General features: G+C 40.3%; 1 protein-coding gene and 1 pseudogene across 1 annotated transcript; both read left to right on the forward strand.

Moving 5' to 3' along the window:
• Positions 1-5,396: 5,396 nt before the first annotated feature.
• Positions 5,397-10,265, forward strand: BCDIN3D (BCDIN3 domain containing RNA methyltransferase). The gene is made up of 2 exons (XM_006202948.4): positions 5,397-5,651; positions 8,948-10,265. Exons 1-2 carry the CDS (start codon positions 5,418-5,420, stop codon positions 9,590-9,592), a joined length of 879 nt encoding a protein of 292 aa, XP_006203010.1. The 5' UTR covers positions 5,397-5,417; the 3' UTR covers positions 9,593-10,265.
• An 8,507-nt stretch (positions 10,266-18,772) lies between these two features.
• On the forward strand, positions 18,773-19,692 carry LOC107033424 (exosome complex component RRP43 pseudogene; annotated as a pseudogene).
• Positions 19,693-20,846: the final 1,154 nt, after the last annotated feature.

Here is a 20,846-nt window from a genome sequence, read left to right on the forward strand (position 1 = left end):
TGGTTGCCTTTCAGCTATAATACTCCATTTATAAGTTGCGTGGCTACTATTTCCAAGTGGTCTAAAACTCTATAAGAATTAACTGCAGAACTTCTCAACCATAATAACAAGTAAATTTCTCCATTTATAGATGCTTTGTGTTCCAAAAGTCCAGGTATGAATCCCCTATTGGAACATAGTTTCTGTGAGAAAATAGATCTAATATTTTAAAATATACATAAATTCCTGCTTAACTCCCAGTTCTGAGGCCCCCTCAAACCCCAGCTGGAGGCAGTGAGTGAGGTGGGAGAACAGGGACTGAGCAGAGGCTCTGGGCATGATTAGCAAGGGACAGGATGGGAGGATAGGATGGGCTGGAGCATGGGCCAGGATATCAGCTACACAAGGTTCCTTGAGAGGCCTCAGAAGCCATTATACCTGTGAATAGTTCCTAACTTGGATATTTTCAATTCTATGTATACTTCTTCACTTTAACTGTGCTTGGGTACATGTTCTGGGCAGGGCAGAGATGGATTTACTGTGGAGTAAATAAAGCTCAAACTTCAGGGTCCTCTCTCACACCCAGGACCCTTCCAAGGCCCTAGAAATGTGATAGTAAGGTCATTTGATTTTATAAAATTTGAAAAAGTAAGCTATTTTAATTGCAGGTAAGACTGCTATTTCCACTTTGACTTCCCCTCCTTCACATTTCCCCTTGTGTTTGAATGGCACTGGAGTGGCCACAGGCATGCCTGGAACCCAGCTAAGGAGAAGTTCAGTTGGGGATACACTCTGTTTGGGGTCTATTCACAGGGTTTATAGTTACTTCCACGCATAGTTGAGCTATTACAGCTATTACCTGCCGCCCAGACGAAGGAACAGTTCCAGGAATCTCTTATTCACCTAACATGCTGACTCACCTGAAGCTGTGACCTGAAGGTGCAAGGCCAGAGCTCAAATCAAGACCTAGACGTGTCCTATGACACCCAACATCGGAAGTGTGTGGGAGCAGAAGAAAATCAAGTTTTGAAAATGTATGAAGCCAGAAGCTCGTATGAAGAAAACTCTTCCAATTGTCAGCTGTACAAAAATATAAATAGAGGAGTCTGTCCTTATTGACAACCAGTCAAAACAAGTTTTGTCCTGTCAGCAATATACTCAATAACACAGCATATATCGTTACAAATGTACCATACATGCTTTTCTTTTTTGATAGGAACTGTTCGAAATACAATTTATCAAAACTCCTATCTTTACACTTTTTGATGACTTGACACAAATTTCTGGTATCAATGCAGATAATGAAAAACTCATAATACACCATTTATAATGAGGTTTTCAAAGACAAATTGTCTAGAAAATGTTGTCAATTTGAAGAGTGTATCTAAGATTAGTCCCTGCACAAGAAAATTTGAAATGCTCTAAAATAGTATAGCTCTTAGATGAAAGAAATTTGATCAAGGTTTTCCCCCAATTTGATAACACACGTAAACATTTACTTGACATTGCCAGTAACAAATCATGAACCTGAAAGAAACTTTCCCAAACAATCAAATAATAAAAAAGACAAATTTAATCTGCCATGCTAAGAAAAGACTGAATTATCTTTCTAGTCATCTCAGTAAAATGGTATTATCAAATCATTACCATATAAAGAAGCAATCAAAGTGAATGCAGCCCAAAAATTTAAGAAAAAAGTAATACTCAACTGTGACTTGCATTTGATTCATCAAACTAGTCTGGGAATTTCTGTGATGTTTGTGGTACTTGTCAGCTTTTAAAAAATTATAACTTGTGACTTATTTTCTCATTGTAAATAAATATTCACTTTCATACCAATCTTTATGTCTGTAATTTTTTTTTTAAAACACTACCCACCCCCACAATTGTCTAAGCATCAGACTCCACAAACTCTGGCCCATAGCAGTGCAAAGCATGCTCTTAGGTACTACTACAGCAACAGAGGTATTGGGGTGGGTTACTCAGGCCCCAGGCTCAGGGACTGAGTATTGTCAGGTCACTGGGGCTGATCAGGCTCTGAAAAATGGGCACAGGTTCAAAAAGTCACCAGAGTGAGTCAAATTAAAATGCCTCCTTATGGGCTCACCTCTGAGGCATTTCAGGTCCCCAGTAACATTACCAGCTTCACGCCTATCTTTGCTTCTTGAGGATCCCAGGATCAGAAGGCACCAGCCCTTTACCACCTAGGACTGTTGCCTATTTTCCTTTCAGTGTTTTGAGAACTCAAAAATCATGCCTACGTCCTTAATGAAATTTAACTCTTTACTGGCAAAAATATATTGTGTTTAAACAGGCAAACAAAAGAGTGTTTACACAAGCAAGGTGGTTCTTGATTTTTGAAAATTAAGGGTTGTTGAGTGTTTGTGCTAGCATCATCTAGTGACAAAAAGGGGTAAGCTCAGCTCACCAAAATCTATCACTGGGGAGAAAGATAGTTGTGCTGCTGTCTCCTACCCCCTCTTTCCTAGAAGTTGTGCAGAATATTGTGGTTAACACAATTCCACTGTGCCTTCTGGTCATTAACTTATGTCCCCAAATAGATCAGACAGAGAAGAAAGTATTAAGCAAAAATTGAGAGGAAGAGAGGCAGGGCTTATTTTAACCTCTGATGGCACTGTCTGCAAAACTCTTGCTTAAATCCTTGGGAGAAGTTCAGCAAACTGCTGGCTTGATGAAGCTGGAGGCCCCTTTAAGATGGCTGGCCAAGTTGGGAGAGGTCAGCACAACTCTGCAGATCCTTGGCTGAGCCTGTTGGATATTCTGGGCCATCATGGCTTCTGACTTGAACCTGCTACCTAGACTGACCACCCCACCACCAACATCCCAACCCCAGTTTCTCACCCTACTAGCTATTTTTTTCTTATCTCTGGCTCAGCCCACATCTTATCTAGCTCCATTCCACCACATCTGGTTCAGTTCAGTTCCTTTCCTTCTTCCTTTTTGATTTTCCCAAAACAGACCTGGCTTTTGTTGGCTACTTACAACCATTATGGTGTTTGGGTTTTTTTTTTTTTTAATTCCATTGCAGCAAGAACACTAAACATGAGATCTACCCTCTTAACAGGTTTTTAAGCATACAGTACAGTATTGTTCTCTATAGACACAATGTTGTACAGCAGATGTCTAGAATTTACTCATCTTGCATAACTAAAACTTTATACCAGTTGATTAGTAACTCTTTCTCCACACCCCAGCCCCTGGCAACTACCATTTGATTCTTTGCTTCTGAGTTTGACAATTTTAGATACCTTATATAAGTGGAATCATGCAGTAATTGTCTGGCTTATTTCACTTAGCATAATGTCCACAAGTTTCATCCGTGTTGTCATATATGGCAGGATTTCCTTCTTTTTAAAGATGAGTAATATCCCACTGCATGTATATATCACATTTTAAAAACTGAAATATAGTCAGTTTACAATGTTGTGACAATTTCTGGTGTACAGAATAATGCTTCAGTCATACATATACATATATATTTCTTTTCATATTCTTTTTCATTATAGGTTACTACAAGATATTGAATATAGTTGCCTGTGCTATACAGTATAAACTTGTTGTTTATCTATTTTATATATAGTAGTCAGTATCTGCAAATCTCAGACTCCCAATTGATCCCTTCCCATCCCCTTCCCCCCGATAACCATGAGTTTGTTTTCTAAATACCACGTAACTTTTATCTATTCATCTGGACATTTTAGTAATTTCCATACCTTGGCTATTGTGAATAGTGTCACAATGAACATGTGAGGGCTAATATATCTCCAAGAACCTACTTTCGATTCTTTTGGATAAATACCCAGAAATGGGATTGCTGCATCATGTGGTAGTTCTATTTTTATTTTTTTGAGGAACATCCATACTGTTTGCTATAGAGGCTGCACCATTTTTCATTTCCACCAACAGTACACAAGCATTCCACTTTCTCCACATCCTTGCCAACACCTCTGTCTTTTGTTTTGGTTTTCATAATAGTCTATCAGCTGTGAGGTGGTATCTCATTGTGGTTTTGATGAGCATTTCCCTAATGATTAGTAACGCTGAGCATCTTTTCACATACTTTTTGGTCATCTGTATGTCTTCTTTGGAAAAATGTCTATTCAAGTCCTTTGCCCATTTAAAAAATCAAGTTATTAGTTTTTTGCTTTTAAGTTGTAGGAGTTCCTTTAATTAATTTTGGAAATTAATCCCTTATCAGATATATGATTTGCAAATATTTTCTCCCATTCCATAGGTTATCTTTTTACTCTGTCAGTGGTTTCTGTTGCTGTGTAGAAGCGTTTTAATTCAATGTAGTCCCTCTTGTCTACTTTTGCTTTTCTTGTCTGTGCTTTTGGTGTTACATCCATGAAATCATTGCTAAGATCAGTCTTGAAGCCTTTCCCCTGTGATTTTTTTTCCTAGAAGTTACACAGTTTCAGATCTTATGTTCAAGTTCTTAATCCATTTTGAGTTGATTTTTGTGTAAGGGTCCACTTTCATTCGTTTGCATATGATGTTTCCCAGTACCATTTGTTGATACTGAGTATTCATTCAACAAACGTTTATTGAGCACCTTTTGGCCAGGCATTATGGTAGGGAGGCACAGGGGATTCAAAGCTGAGACTAACATAATGGTTGCAAGTACAAAGTGCTTGGGTTCAAATCCTGGTAGCATTATTTCTAACTGTGCCACCTTGGGCAAATTACTAATTTCTCTGTGCCCCAATGTCCTCATTTATATAAAAGGGATAATAATTATGGTTCTTTCCTCACAGGGTTGGTGTGAGGATTAAACAAATTAATACATGTAAAGGGCTTAAGAAGGTGTCTGGCGCCTGGTAAGGACTCTTAGGTGCTGACTCTTAAGGCATAGTCCATATCTCTCAAGGAGCTCACAGTCTACAGTTGCCCTTGTTCTCCTGTCCCACGTGGCAGGCAGAAACATCTGGGTCTTCTGGCACCTCAAGTGACCCATAGCTCCTGCCTAACATTTCCGGGAATCACAGGATGAACCGGACGCAAGTTCCAGTGTCACAGATTCGCCGTGTGACCCTAGACAAGTAGTTTCTACTCTCTGGGTCTCACTTTATGCATTTGTAAATGAAGTTAGACCAAAACTGATTTCCAAATCCCAACAAACTCCTTGTTCTTGGTAGCCCAAGTTAAAACTATGCTAGCTTAGGCAAGTCATTTAACCTCTCTGCACTTGTTTCACCAGAAAAATGGGATAATATTACTAACCACCTCCTACGTTACAGCGATAGTTCAACAAAGTAACGAAAGCCCAAGCATCCGCGATCGCTTAGGGTAGGCGGCCTTTAATACACACCCGCCTTTGCCATTCAGCGCACGCGCGCTGGAGCCCAGACCTCGCTCGCCGGGCGGAGGTCCCCGACTTCCGGTTCCGCGGGGGTCCGGAGGCCAGATTGAGACTAATGGCGGCGTCCATGAAGCGGGCCACCGGGGGCGTTGAGGAGGCCTCGGCGGAAAAGGAACAGCGAGTTCTGGAACCCGGGGCCGCCCCATTCGGAAATTTTCCTCATTATTCCCGGTTCCACCCTCCAGAGCAACGGCTCCACCTCTTGCCCCCAGAGCTACTTCACCGGCTCTTCCCTCAGGGTCCCGAGACGAGGCCGATCCTGGGGCTCGACGTGGGGTGTAACTCCGGGGTGAGTGACGGGGGAGGGATCCGACGTCGGTTGAGATGAGAGGTTGGCAGCTTTCACGTCCACTGGTGTTCTGGTCTGGGCGTGGCATCACATCCGTCACAACTTTCCCAAAATGAGTTTAAAGGCGTAGAGTTCGATCCCGAGCTGCTGCTGTCTGACCTCCAGGGTCCCTGCACCATCTATTTTAGGAATCTTGGGGAGGAATCATTTTCAACTACGTTCCAAATTCCTGCGTCCCCGCCTCCTCTCTACTCCTCACGGCCAAACCCCGGGTGGGAAGGGCCATCGTGTCTGGGCTTCCGGCGCTTGCCTCCTGTCCAGCGTGGCTGGTGACTTGGCTGCGGAAGAGGGGGCCTCCCAGACTCACGTTGCGAGCCTGGAATTGGAAATGGTTTACTGGGAGAGATGAGACAGAGGTGACAGAATCATGTCTGGAATTAAGATTCGTGTGAAACACGGTGCAGAATGGACCCTGGAACCAAGTGGGTATTTATTTTAAAAGCAATGAGTTGGCCAAGTACAGTGGAGAGGATCGAGAAAGAAAGCATCCTACCAGAGGAAGGCATTGCCACGTTTTCTTACCACAAAGTATTCTTAGTCGTACAATGATTATAGTCAAACCACAAACACAACAGTGAAATGTCTCTCTGACACCTATTTGTAGCCACTAGGATATCCCAGAGGAGCAAGCATTCTGACCCTATGATTATAAATGCTTCAAAAGTTAGTACCCCGACTCCATTCCAGACCAGGAGCGGCAGAGGGTGAGGAAATTTTTACTGTGTTGCTGGCCTTAGGCAGAAGAGACTTTGGTTGAGGGTTGAGGGCTGTAAGGACTCAGCTGGTAAATGAGAGGGAGACATTTAGATACAGGCTAAAAGTTGGAATGAGCAGATGGGTGGGTGTCTGGCTATCCCTTGCAAACATTTCTCTGCTGTGATTATATAGGAAGTCTGAGGGGGAAAGTAATGGAAAAGAGACTGGGCTTAAAGACTTGGAATTTCATAAAAGGCAATAGCAAACTACAGGAGATTTCAAAGTAGTATATATGCACCTTAGGGGCAAGAACATAGTTGCAGTTAACTAGGGCAGTGGTTCCCAAGCCTGCCTGTACATTTAGGGAATTTTTTATTTTGTACTTAAGAAAAAAAAAATGCTTGCACTTCATAAAACAAAAAAATTCAAAATACAAACGGGCATATAGTAAAAAGAAACTTCTTCTGATCCTAAGTCCTCTCCTTCCGCTATGCAATGGCAACTCCTGTTTATAATTTCTTGAGTGTACACAAGCATTTCTGTATGTATAACTATCCCACTTCTTCTAGTTTTACAAATAATAGTACACTGTTTTGCACCTTGCTTTTCACTTAATAATTTGGAGATCACTCATGTTACTGCATTGTTTTTTAGCAGCTTCATATTTCATTAATAGATGTGGTATAATTTGTTTGTTGTTGTTTTTTTTTAATTTAAAAAACTCCTAGGCCCCACTCTAGACCTAATGAATCAGGATCTTGGGGGATTGAGCCTGTGAGTCTGAATTTTCTTTTTTACTCTAGGGGACTCTAGGACTGGGGAATTGAGGATGGAGAGGATGAAGAGATGTGGAAGATGTGACAAAATGACTGGTCAAACATGAGGCACACCCAAGATCAGATAGGAGGAAGGAGACAGCAGAGAAGTAAAAGAGATATGGGGAGAAATTTTTAAGCAGCATAGTATAGGACCTTCCTACTCAAAATGTGGTCCTTGAACTACAGCATTAGTATGATTTGGAAGCTTATTAGAAATACAGAATCTCAGCCCCACCCCAGATCTACTGTATTAACATCTTTATTTTAATAAGATTCCCTAGATGATGTGTGTGTCTATTAAAGTGTGAGAATCCTGGTATAGAGGAAGGAACCTAATGTAGCCTAAATCTTGCCGTGCATTAACCATGTGACATTGGACAATTCACTAGCCTCTGAACCATAATTTTTAAAATACAGGGTTTTTTGTGAACCATGCCACACATGGAGAACGTGCATAAAACATAAATTCATACTTTATGAATTATTTTAAAGCAAACACCTTTATGACTACTGTCTAGATCAAGTATAAAAGGCTGTCAGCACCCGCAGAAGTCTCCCATATGCCTTTTCCTGCTCATAAACCCCTCTCTCCACCCAGAAGTGGTAACTAGCCCAACTTTTATTATTATTCTTTCCTTGCTATTACTTATAGGTTATAAATAAATAGTGAATTTTTGTATCCCTAAACAATGTAGTTTAATTTCATCCATTTTTTAACTTCATATAAATGGAAGCTTGCCATGTATTTTCTTTTGTGTCTTGCTGTTTTACTCAGCATTATGTATTTGTGTGAGTCATCCATGTTGCTGCACTGAGCTGAATTCCTTCATTTTTAATTGCTATCTGGTATTCCATCTTAATCCATGCTACTATTATTAGACATCTGGTTGTTTCCAGCCACACTTTCTTCACCTGCACAAAGGGCATAGGATTGTTGCACAGAGCAAATGAGGTAATAAAAAATGCCTTGAAAAAATAGATTAGAACAACACAAATTTGAGTTAGTTATAATGGTTATAGAAGTCAAAGTTAGAGAAAGGAGATAGTGACTTGTTTAAAAATTTAAAAAGTACTAAGATGGTGAAAATCACAAATCATTGGATTTGGCTAGAAAGAGGCAGCAGTGACTTTTGAGAGTAATGGATGCAAAAGCAGAGTAAGTCTCAGAAAGGGTGGTGAAGCATAAGACAGGTAGTAAAACTGAAGCTGTAGAGCGAAGGCTGAATGTGGACTTTTTGGAATCCAGACTTTCCCAACCACAGGTCTGAGAAGTAGATTTTTATAAGGTGGTGCTTGCTCTGTTCCTCACCTTCCTAGTAAGGAGCTCTGGTTATGTCCCTGAAGCTCTTTCATACTCCCTGGAATCTGAGATATACAAAAGAGAAAAAGATGGTGAGTTTACCAGCATATTACTTAAGCTGGAAAATACTGCTCTGTACTCCTTTGCTGCATCCATTGGGCTGTAACTTTCAACCATACAACCCATCAGTGTCAGCAAAGTATAGAGATGATGCATTACAGCCTGAGACCCCTGGAGGGCGCTGACGGCCTGCTCTGTGGAAAACTTTTTTGGGGCAACCTCCTTAGCCTATATTTTAGGAACCTCACGTCTTATAAAGCCAGGTGTAAGTTGCAGTCTGTATGGGAGGATAAGAGATATAGGTTTCTCTTCCATTCACTGGTTGAGAACTGCAATGACAAAGCTCTTTTGGATTCCTCTAGGATCTGAGTGTGGCTCTATACAAACATTTCCTTTCCCTACATGATGGGGAGACCTGCTCAGATGCCTCAAAAGAACTCCATCTCCTCTGCTGCGACATAGATCCAGTCCTGGTGGAGCGAGCTGAAAAAGAATGCCCTTTTCCTGATGGCTTGACCTTTATCACCCTGGACTTCATGAATCAGAGGACCCGGAAAATTCTCTTGGGCTCTTTCTTAAGCCAGTTTGGACGTTCGGTTTTTGATATTGGCTTCTGCATGTCAGTAACCATGTGGATTCATCTGAACCATGGAGACCAAGGCCTGTGGGAGTTTCTGGCCCACCTTTCTTCCTTATGCCGCTACCTGCTTGTGGAACCACAGCCCTGGAAGTGTTACCGGGCAGCTGCAAGGCGTCTCCGGAAACTAGGCCTCCATGATTTTGACCACTTCCACTCTCTTGCCATCCGAGGTGATATGGCCAATCAGATTGTGCAGATCTTGACCCAGGACCATGGTATGGAATTAGTATGCTGCTTTGGCAACACCAGCTGGGACCGAAGTCTTCTCCTCTTCAGGGCAAAACAAACAACAGAGACTCATTCATCCCCTGATTCACTGATAGAAGAGGGGAAAGAAAGGAACAGATTAAGATTCTGGAGACAGTGAGATGAGAGGGTGGGAAGACCAGGATACAGATATTGAAGGAGTTTTATACTAAGAATTAAGTTCACTCTCCTTAAATCTTGGTAGTTAGGCAGCCTCAAAACCTGGCAGAAGCTTTTAAAATGTCCAAGACATGCAATGAAAAGAATCAGTATCTGTTCCCCATTTGGGGGAATGATCCTCAAGGAAAATATTTCTGTGGAGCAGTCATCTGGGCTATCTGGAATGAGATGGCCTAGAGAAAGTGATCCTGGTTCTGGGATATGGAAGGGGCTGCTTTTAGTGGTAATTTAGGAAGACTTAGACCAGGTTGGCCTTAGAATGTATTCATTCCCTGAACTCCTTGAATCTGATCTGCCTTCAGGCTTCTGGACTTATTCTGTGAGTCAAAGTCTCACAATACAATCTGGAATGAAAAGTCACTGGCTTGGCTAAAGGAGAGCATTGGTAGGAAAAACATCTTTCCAGAGCAGGCCAAGTTTCCAACATGCCCAGGCTGAGCACAGCAGTTACATATACAGAACTAGCTAAGATGCATTGACTGGCACTTAAAAGATGTTTTAAAGATTTAAATTATGAACTCAAAATCCAACTGGTACAAATGAAATGAATGAAGTGGGACTGTATACAGAATATACAGTTATATTTTATATATAATAAAAGTGACTGGAGTATGGTTGAGAATGCCCTGTGAACCTGGGGTAGATAAGAAGCTTCTGCTTTTAATCACTCTAACCATGAAGGTTTTCACTCAAGAAAAAACCTCACTCAATCTCAAAACAGAAAATACGCTAGTGAGTAAGTTAATTCAGGACTCTTTTGGCAGTGTCCTCTGCCGGAGCACACCAGTATGGGGGTTGGGGGCACACACCAGTCAGTATCAGGGTGGGAATAGGTACAGGGAAGCATAAGCAAAATGCAGTCTGCAATTGGATGGCTACAGCATCAGTCCTGTGGAATAAGTGTCACTGATCTGGCAGGTTTTTATTTTTAAAACACCCATGAGTCCACTCCAAGGGAAAGTGGAAGATGGAGAAAGATTTGGTGGAGAGAAGATGGAAAAATAAAACATACCTAGCTAAGAAGGGAGATTAGATTGACGAGCTTCAAAATCCCTAAGGTCCTATTATTTATGTTATAGATGGAGGAACGGGGAACAGAAGAGTCTAAACCACCAATTGGAGGTTGGACCTCTTGAAGGAAAAGTTAGTAAAAGTTCCTACTAAGGAATTTGAACTTTATGCATGAGAGAGCAGAAGCTAGAGCAGTCGCTGAATAATAGAAGGGTGGAACCAGAACCTTCATTTAGGAAAACCAATTTTTCTATTTTGTGCAGGATAATTGTATGGTTGGTGCCATTTCCAATCTCATTTAGACTCCAATACTACTTCTCAATCTTTTTATATTGCTGCTCCTGATCACTTTTATTCTAGTGACTCTTCCAGACTTTTCCCCTTCTGCAGGCTCTTGACTCTATTTCTGCTTCATTAATCTGAGTAGGTGACCTAACCACAAACTAGTGGCATTCTTGCTTGCTGTGTCAGGAAGTCTTTTTGAACACCTACATCTTCCCTCCTTTCCACTTCTAAACTTACCCAGTGAGCTTTTACCCAAATAACCCCTGCCTAAGTCCCTGATCCCAACTTCTACTACCTCTCCTAAATTATGTTTTATTGAAGATCCTTTTGGTGTCTCCTTGGCCTCATTGACTCCTCCCCTATACACCTATCAACATGCTCAGGTCTCTCTTCAAAACGACAAACCTTGTGTCCTATCTCCTCCTCAAGCTTTGCAATCTTTCGCTCCATCTACTTACCACCAAACATGAGCAAAGCCCTTGAAAAAATAAGACTCCACATCCTCTGTTCCCTCAGCCCACATTCATCAGTGACCACCTGAACGCTATATCTGAGACCTCTTTTCAGTCCTCCTCCTGGGCCATGGAACCATTCAACACGCTTGACCCCTTCTTCCTTGTTAAACCACTCTTCCTTGGTTTTTCTGCCATACCTCCCTCCCTTTATTCTCCTCTCTACCCATTAAGCAATTGGTTCAGATTTTAATTTGCATAAGAATTACCTGGGGAGTCCTGGATTCATCTCCAGGAGCTGTGTTTCAAGTCAGAAATGGGGCTTAGGATTCTGGTTTGGTTTGGTTTGGTTTGGTTTATTTTTTTTGCATTTTTTTTATTGTAGTAAGTATACAATTTTAATTATTTTTAGGTGTATGTTCTGTGACATTAAATACATTCACAACGAGGAATCTTTTTAACACATTCTCCATATGATTTGATGCAAGTTGAAACAGACCAAGCTTTGATGCTTACAGTTCATTAGGGTCCATCCAATCCTCTACTACATATTTTTTCCTGGGGTGAGTTCCTTCACTCCCATGCCTTTAACAACTACCTGTATGATCATAGCCCCCAAATATATTGGTAGCCCTACCTCCACAGTTCCAGATTAATATTTTTCCTGTTTTATAGTCATATTCCCCTAGACAGTTCTTTGGCACCTCAAATTCAACATATCCCGAAAGCAAACTCATTGCCCTCATTCCAAACCTAATCCTATCTCAGCTGTTGGCATCCAGTCATTGCTCAAGCTGCAAACTTTAGATAACTCTCCTCACATATACTTCCCACACTGAAATAGTCACAAAGTCCAGTAGATTCTACCAATAACATGTAAGTCCCATTTATTCCATCCATGTGGCTGGCGCCTACCAAAGGTTTCTGTGTTAGGTCAACTACCCTCCAGTCCATTCTGTTGCTGCCAGTGTTTCCTTTCTCAAATAACTAGCTATGCTAGTATTATGCTTAAAAACCTTCAGTGGTTTCCTGTGGCCTAGAGTCCTGTCCTTTATCCAGTGCCTAAACCAATTTGTTCAGTAAAATAGCCGCTTACTGTTTAAATTTAAATTAAGCAAAATGAAATAAAATTTAAAACTCAGCTCTTCAGTCCTCCTAGACACATTTCAAGTGTTCAGTAGCCATATGTGACTAGTGACTATCTTATTGGACGGCACACATATAGAAAATTTTCATTATTGCAGAAAGTTGCATAGGATGGTTCTTGTCTTCAGGCTTTTCCTCCACGCATCAGCCACGCTGAACTTCTTAGCACAAACTCCTGCTTCCTTTCTCTCTCCCCCAACTCTCCTACTCTCAGACGCTACATTTTCTCAGAAACCTTCTCCAACTCCTAGAGCACTTTGCATTTGTTACTGTATTCTAGTGGGAACTTTGCATAGAAGCCTCTATTACAATATTCACCTCATCATATTGTAATCGTTCATATGCCTCTTCCCCACCAACACAAGACTAAGCTGTTCAAGCCCAACTTATTTTTGTATACCTAGGCCTAGCTCAGTGTCTGACATGTAGCAGACAGCTGAGAAATGTTTGTTGGATGTATGAATGAACAAAAGAGAAATGCACCTGAATTCAAGTATTGAGAAGAAAAGGGAGATCTATGATTGGGCAAAAGACTGCCCAGGATACTGTGAAAATGGGAAGAAATTAGAAAGTTGGAAAGAGAATAAGCATAGCCTTTGGCATGGAAGTTTGAGTTGTGTTTCTCAAACATATCTTTAAGATAAAATGTCCATTTCAGGGCATTCATTATTGATGGTTTGGAAGAGGACAGCAGATAAAGACTAGATATAAAAATTCAGAAGTCATTCACATAGAGTGATATTTAATGAGTAGTAAATTCAAAAAATAAGTGAATATGACAGGAGGAGACCAGATCCTAGGTCTGAGGGCTGCTGATAGTGTTTGAGTGAGGGGAAAAGGAATAACCAAAAGAGGTCTGGTTGGAAATAGGAAAAAAGAAAAAAAGATAATAATAGACCATGTGCTGGACAACATAACTTTAAATCCTTGATACAACCCCATGGGTTAGATACTATTATTATCCTCGTCTTGCAGATCTGGGAACTGAAGCACATAAAGATTAAGTGACTTTCCCAAGGTTATGCATCTAGTAAATGTGGACTTTGAACTTAGGCAGTGGGGTTGCAAAGACTGGGCCTTGGCTGCTATGCCTTGAAATGTAACAGAAATTGAGACTGGGAAGAGACTCTAGAGAGCAAGTGTAAAAGAACATGGGCTTTGGGGTTACTGGGTTTCCTCAAAATGTGTGTTCACACTTGGGAATAAGAGACCCAGCCAGGCCACTCTTAGCTATCCCTGATGTTCTTAGAATTCTCACAGAAGTGATGCCTAATTCTGGGTTGAGTACCTGAGTAGTACCCCTGCTGCTGCCTACCAGTTAAACAGGCGCATGTAGCAAACATAGACACTTACATCTCCATAAGTCCCAGCTATCCTCTCACTGTACCCTTGACTTGCCAGCAACCCTAACCTTCCCCTGAATTCCCAAAATTCCCAATCTGCCACTAGCTTTGACTTCTGGGTAGGACCTCCTAAAATGGGTTTCAGTCTGTTTCATGCTTGGGAAGTAGGGATTCCAAGGCCAACTCCCAGATGTAATAAGATCTCAAGCTCAGTCAGATCCTTCTCAGCCCTCTGGGATTCAGTTTGGCCTGGGAACAGTGCAGTGGAAAAAACATCAGGTTTGGAATCAAGATGTGCCAATAACTCATTATATGACCACCGTATTCAATTCATTTAGCCTCTTTGAGCCTCAGTTTACTCATCTATACAATAGCAATAACAAAGTCTTCCTTTTCCTATGCCCAAATGAGCTAAAGGATATGAAAGTATTTTACAGAATATGAAGTGTTAAACAAAAACAAGGTATTACTACACTCTATGCATGCACAGACCAGAACTATGCCTGTTAGATCAAAGGCTTACGAGAAAAGCATCTCATCTGTGTAGAAAACATGCATCCTACTATTTTGAATAATTTGTTCTTAAGATGAGGAAGTAATAAGGAGTTCAGCTTCAGCCTACAGAACATTTTAAAGGAAGCGATGCTGGGAGGGAGTGATTGTTGCTAATAGAAATAAGGTTTATGATGGTCTCAGAGTAATAATGGTGATTACAGATGTGAATTTACCTACTTCTCTGTGGGTCTTAATTTAAAAACAGTTTGAAACCTTATGACCCTGCTGATGCTGTCTCTCCTCACCAAGGCAGTGCAAAGAAATATAAATGGGGGCTGTGGCAGGCTGAATAATGGTCCACCAAAATGTCCTCATCCTGATCCCTGGAACCTGTGAATGCCACCTTAAATAGCAAAAGGGACTTTGTAGATGCATACAGATGTGCAGATTAAGGATCTTGATTAAGGATTAAGGATTTTGAGGTCAGGAGATTAATCTGGATTATCAGGGTTGGCCCTAAATGTTATCACAAGTGTCCTTATAAGAGAGAGGCAAAGGGAGATTTGACCACAGTACACGTAATGACAGAAGCCAGAAGTTGGAATTATGTAAGGAAGGGCTGCAAGCAAAGAAATGCAGTTAGAAAAGGCAAGGAAATGGATTCTCCCTGGAAGCCTCCACAGCCCTGCCAATACCTTGATTTTAGACTTCTGATCTCCAGAACTGTAAGAGAGCACATTTGTGTTGTTTTAAGCCACTAAGTTTGTGATGATTTGTTACAGCAGGAGAAGGAAACTAATACAGGGGCTCTGACTATAATGAGACTAGACCACAGGCCAGTGATACCTGTCTCACCTTCCTTGATGGCAGAAGATGGCCACAGTGACCAAAAGAACAGGCTGGGGCTCCATCTGGGTAGGTAACTGAGGAATCTTCAATCAGTAAAAGCTTCAAGAGATGCTTCAGCATCTGAACCTGACCTCTTCCCTCCTAACATTTTTATTGGCTGAGCAGTTACCTGACCTGTTGGAACTGTTGTATTTGAAGTCTGTGGCAGTTAGTTTCAAAAAAAGATGTGTAAATAGTGCTCATAAAGATGAGGCCCTGGTACCAAGAAGGCAATGATTGTGTAATGGCCTAGGCGAGCCCTTGAAGATGGTGAGAATATCTTTGGCTCCAAGAAAAGATAATCTTTATTCTTAAGCCAGCCTAATTTAGGAACCGACACCAAACATGACAAGAGACTTATTGAGGGAGACAAGACTAGAAGGTGGTCCTGGATATACTTTAACTTTAAAAAAAATATGTAATCCAATATTTCCAAAAATTAGCATTTCAACATGCAGTCACTATAAAAATTATTAATGAGATATGTTATATTATTTTTAATACCATCTTTAAAATCTGGTGTATTTTACACTTACAGGTCATCTCAATCTGGACCAGCCACATTTCAGATGATTAGCCACATGTCTCTAATGCTACACATTTATGGCAAATCAAAAAGTAATTTATCAAATCCCTTTCATATATTCAGCATGCTTTTAGCTTCTGTTGGGGGTAAGGAAAAGTCAGTTAAACAACCCTGGACTTGCAAAGGTTAGATTTGAATCTTTCAGCAAATATGTTAAAGTTGAGATGAAAAGGAGAGACTCACACATGGTAGCATGTGATCATGTGAGCTTCAGATAAGGAAAAATCTTTGTGGACTACAACAGGGATGGGAGACTTTCTGAAGGATATGGGATTTGAGCTATCCCTGAAAGTCAACCCTCCGTATCTGCAGGTTCCGCATCCACAGATTTAACCAACCATGGATTGAAAATATTTGGGGGGGAAAATTCCAGAAAGTTCCAAAAAACAAAACTTGAATTTGCTGTGCACCTCCAGCATAGCATTTACATTGTATTTACAACTATTTACCTAGCATTTACACTGTATTAGGTATTATATGTAATCTGGAGATGATTTAAAGTACATGGGAGGATGTGCATAGGTTATATGCAAATACTACAACATTTTATATGAGGGACTTGAGCAAACATGGATTTTGGTATCAGTTGGGGTCTTAGAACCAATCCCCCATGGATACCAAGGGACAACTGTATAGCTTTTCCAATGATGACAAGAGGGAAAGGAACATGCCCTATAAGCCATGTAGAAAGGAACCTCTTGGCAAGGGTACACAGGAGTGGGTGTTTTGTACATTGAGAACAGACAGGACTGGCTGGTCTAGAATGGAGATATCAGTATTTATCAAAAATGTTTACTGCACATACCCAGGAGTTCCATTGCTAGGAATTTATCCTGCGGATACACTCACATAAGTAATGCAAGGATTTGTATACAATGTTATCCATTACAGCTGGTTAATAAAAGTGAAAAGCTGGAAACAACCTAAATGTCCATCAGTAGGAAATAAATAATATGGTACAGCCATAGATTATTATGCAAATGTTTAAAAGAACAAGGTAGATCCATATATGCTAATATCAAAAGATCTCCAAGATAGTTTAAGTACAAGAAGGTGTAGTATAGTATGAATGGTTAGATCCCATTTTTGTACCTTATAAAAAGTATATATACATAGAGGATAATAAAATATCTAAAAGTGAAAAATCAAAGAATAGCAGTATAACCATATTTAATCATATCAAAGAATCAGCCAAAAAGTTAAAAAGGCTCATTGTTGAGAGTGGGAAATGCAGCAAATAATTGCTTCCATATTTTTTGATACTTTAACCACATGCACATAATGTTTTTTAAAAATAATTAATTTTAAATAAGTAATTTTGAAAATTAAGTAGTATCTTTCAAAAAATAATTTTCTAAAATAACTCTCATCCCCCATTGCCCCACCCACCTGTCTAACTTTTCCCTCAAATCATAGCCAAAATTCTTTTTTTTTTTAAGCCAAAATTCTTGACAGAGTTTTAAACACTTCTTGTCTTCATTCCTTACTTTGTACATCTTTCTCAACCCTTCAAAATTTGGTTCTGCCAAAGTCACCAACCACATGTGGCTGAAGTCAGCGGTTATATCTTAGTCCTGATCCTGCTTGATATCAGCAATATCAGGAACTATTTGGTCCTATTTTGGAAGCCACTTGGGCTCTGGTGACAGCACTCAGCCGATTGTCTTCCTCCTTCTCTGGAGACCCCTCTGTAATGTTGCTGTTCCTTAGGGTTCTGTTCCAGTCCTTCTTTCCTTGCATGTTCTCCACTCCATGGCTTCAGTTGCCACTCATGTTCTGATGTTCAGATGATTCATAAACGTCTTATCTCTAGTGCAGATCTCTCTCCTGAGCTTCAGAATTACTTATGCAATCCATTATACACCAGTACTTACCAAACTCTTCCACATCTGGCACACATAGAAAATGATGGTGTTTTCATGGCAGTCCACCTTACTGACACCGCTGTCTGTTGAAGGGAGCTTGTGCTGCTCTGAAGGTTGAGAAGATCAACATGCAGCACATCTTTAACCTCTTCCTGAGGCACAACAGTTGGGAAGCTCTGACCTCTTAGACATTTCTACTTGGATGTCTCCCAGCATTTCAGTGTCAACTTGTTTGGAAGTGAGCATATCATTGCCCAGACCTGCTCTTCCTCAAGTGTTTGGTATTTCAATGAGTGGTCCTACTACCTGCAAGTTACCCAGTCCAGAGGTCTTGGCTTAGCTCTCTGCTTCCCTCCACTGCCAATCCCAATACCTGCTGATGCTAATGCTATTTATTTCTTGGGGTCAACTCATCTCCATTATCACTATCATTTTCCTAGTCCAGAACACATCATTTCTCATTTTTTCCTCAGTTACTATAAATATTTTCTGTCTAGTCTCCCTGACTTCAGTCTTGCTCTCTTTAACCTGTTCTCCACACTGCAACCACAGTTATCTTTTTAAATAAATGCTGTTCTGATTGGGACAACCCCCTGCTTAAAACCATGTAAAAGCTCTGCACTGCTTTTAGGATAAAGTATGATCATCCCACTACTTACCTTTCCAATGTCATTGCTTATTATACCCGACATGAATTCCTTATTAGTTATCTAATACTACATGCGTAGTGCCTAGCATACAGTAAAGATTCAATAAAAATTTTTGAGTGATGAAAATGAGAAGAAAGGGGTTCAATAACCTGAGCAGATCCATCATTATCTGTGCTAGGAAGGTTTCAAAACACATACTGGCAATGTTGTTAGAATCCAAGGAATATGTTGTCCCACGTAGAATTAAGCAGCACTAGCAAAGATCTATTCCTATTCAGCAAATGGACCAAACATTAGCCTCTCCCCAGCTCCTTTCTTCTTCTAAGCAGGGAAGACATGAAGAATGCAGAATGCACTCAGAGTCAATCCAATCTGGAGAATAGTCAGATTATTAAAATGTTTTGAGGCAGACGCGTAGGCGGGAAGATGGCGGCTGGGTTCAAAACTGTGGAACCTCTGGAGTGTTATAGGAGATTTGTGAAAGAAACCTGCCATCCTGATGGAAGAGAACTTGGTGAATTCAGAACCAGAACTGTCAACATAAGTTCATTTGGTACTGCCGATGGTTCTTTAGTGAGATGGAAATACTACAATAATTTGTGGAATTTGGATCACTACCAACAGATACCCCTGATAAACTATATGTTTTTCCTAATGTGGATTCATCACCTCTGTGTTCATGGAGTTTTTCTTCTGGACCTCCTGGAGAAGAGGTCCAAGTGGCCAACCAGTTCATTGCAGATGTCACTGAAAATTCACAGATAATTCAGAAAGAAGACTTAATGCATTTCTCCAGGAAAGCTTGCTTGAGTTCTATACTGTGATCTCATTTGCCTCAACCATGATGGAAACATTTTGGATGCCTGTACATTTGCTTTGTTAGCAGCTTTAAAAAATGTACAGTTGCCTGAAGAAATGAAGAAACTGCTTTAGCAGAAGTTAATTTAAAGAAGAAAAGTTATTGGAATTTTAGAACTCATCCACTTGCAACTTCCTTTGCTGTGTTTGATGACATTCTGCTTATAGTTGACCCTACTGAAGAGGAGGAACATCTGGCAACCGGAACCTTAACAGTAGTAATAGACGAGGAAGACAAGCTATGTTGTCTTCACAAAGCAGACGAAAGTCGACTGACTGGAGTGAAACTTCAGGACTGTGTGAACCTAGCAGGTACAAGACACAAAAAAGTTAAATAAAAAAAAAAGATGATGAAGCATTTGAGACTATGAAATTCAAATAAACAACCACCACATTTTCAAAACAGATTTGTAAAAACTATTTGTTACACTGCACTTTTATACTAAATAAATATCAAACTACATTCTTCTGGGGAAAAAAATGTTTTGAAAGGTCAGTTACCAACCTGACCATCTTCTGATGTCAGGAATTCTAAACTGGGGTCAGTTCATCAACCAACTTAACACAGTAGCCAAATGGCTACAGTGCCAAACTGAGTCATGAAGCTGCTCCAACGCTGAATGAATGACCACATAGTATTGAAGCAGATGAACCCATTCAAAGTTCTGATGTGAACAGTGAGGGCGTGGTTCTCTGAGATGCCATACTAGTCATTCATCAGCACTAAATGCACAGTTAGACCATGCCACCAAACTGGTTTGTTACCAACAGCTTGCAGCAACCAGAGACCTCAGAGACATAGTTTGTTTTATAACACAGGTAACCCAAGTAAAGAACAGTTTATGATCAGTGATACATAACAAGGGTGGAAAACCAACTTTGGGACTTCGGTATAATTTTTAATAAGTAAATAATACCCGTAAAGAATTAAAGTGTGTTAAGCCTCATCAAAGGCAGAAAGCAACCATGGAGCAATGATAGCTATATTTCTTTCACCCCCTGTCAATGAAGATAAAGATCTGTGAAGCACAGAGAATCTGCCAAAATCTGACTGTGAACTTTCAAGTGTGCAAGAGCCTTTAAGTTAAGGAGGGCAGGTATTTGCTCTGACAAGTGCAGATGTTCTGGCTGTGTTTATTAAACAAGGGTAAACATCTGAATGAAAAGCAAAAAAATCATCTAGATGGTTTGTTTGCTTCCAAAATTTAGTTATTTGGAAACATCCAAAAATAGTTAGAAATAATTTGACACAACACTGTAAAATGATTATGAATCAATAAAAAATGTAAAAAAAAAAAAGAAATAAAGAAGACAGAGCCTCAGACTATCATAGAAGTCAAAAAAAAAAATAGTTAGAAATACCTGGGAGACTCTTAAGGTTTTTCCACCCCATGGCTTTGGAATGCAATAGATTCGTGGCCTTTTACTGGACTTTTAAGCCCTTTGAGGAAATTATCATGTCTAATTTTTGTGGTAACCCTAGGGCTAGGACACTGATCCCTATTCAATAAATGTTAGATGATTGAATGAATAATAATCAATGCTGTAGGATTACAAAGATGCCACTATCTACCATCAAGAAATAAGGTGAGCTTTCTGAAAATGAAAACACATTC

Source organism: Vicugna pacos, chromosome 12 (genome assembly GCF_048564905.1).
Source record: "Vicugna pacos chromosome 12, VicPac4, whole genome shotgun sequence".
Lineage (NCBI taxonomy): Eukaryota > Metazoa > Chordata > Mammalia > Artiodactyla > Camelidae > Vicugna > Vicugna pacos.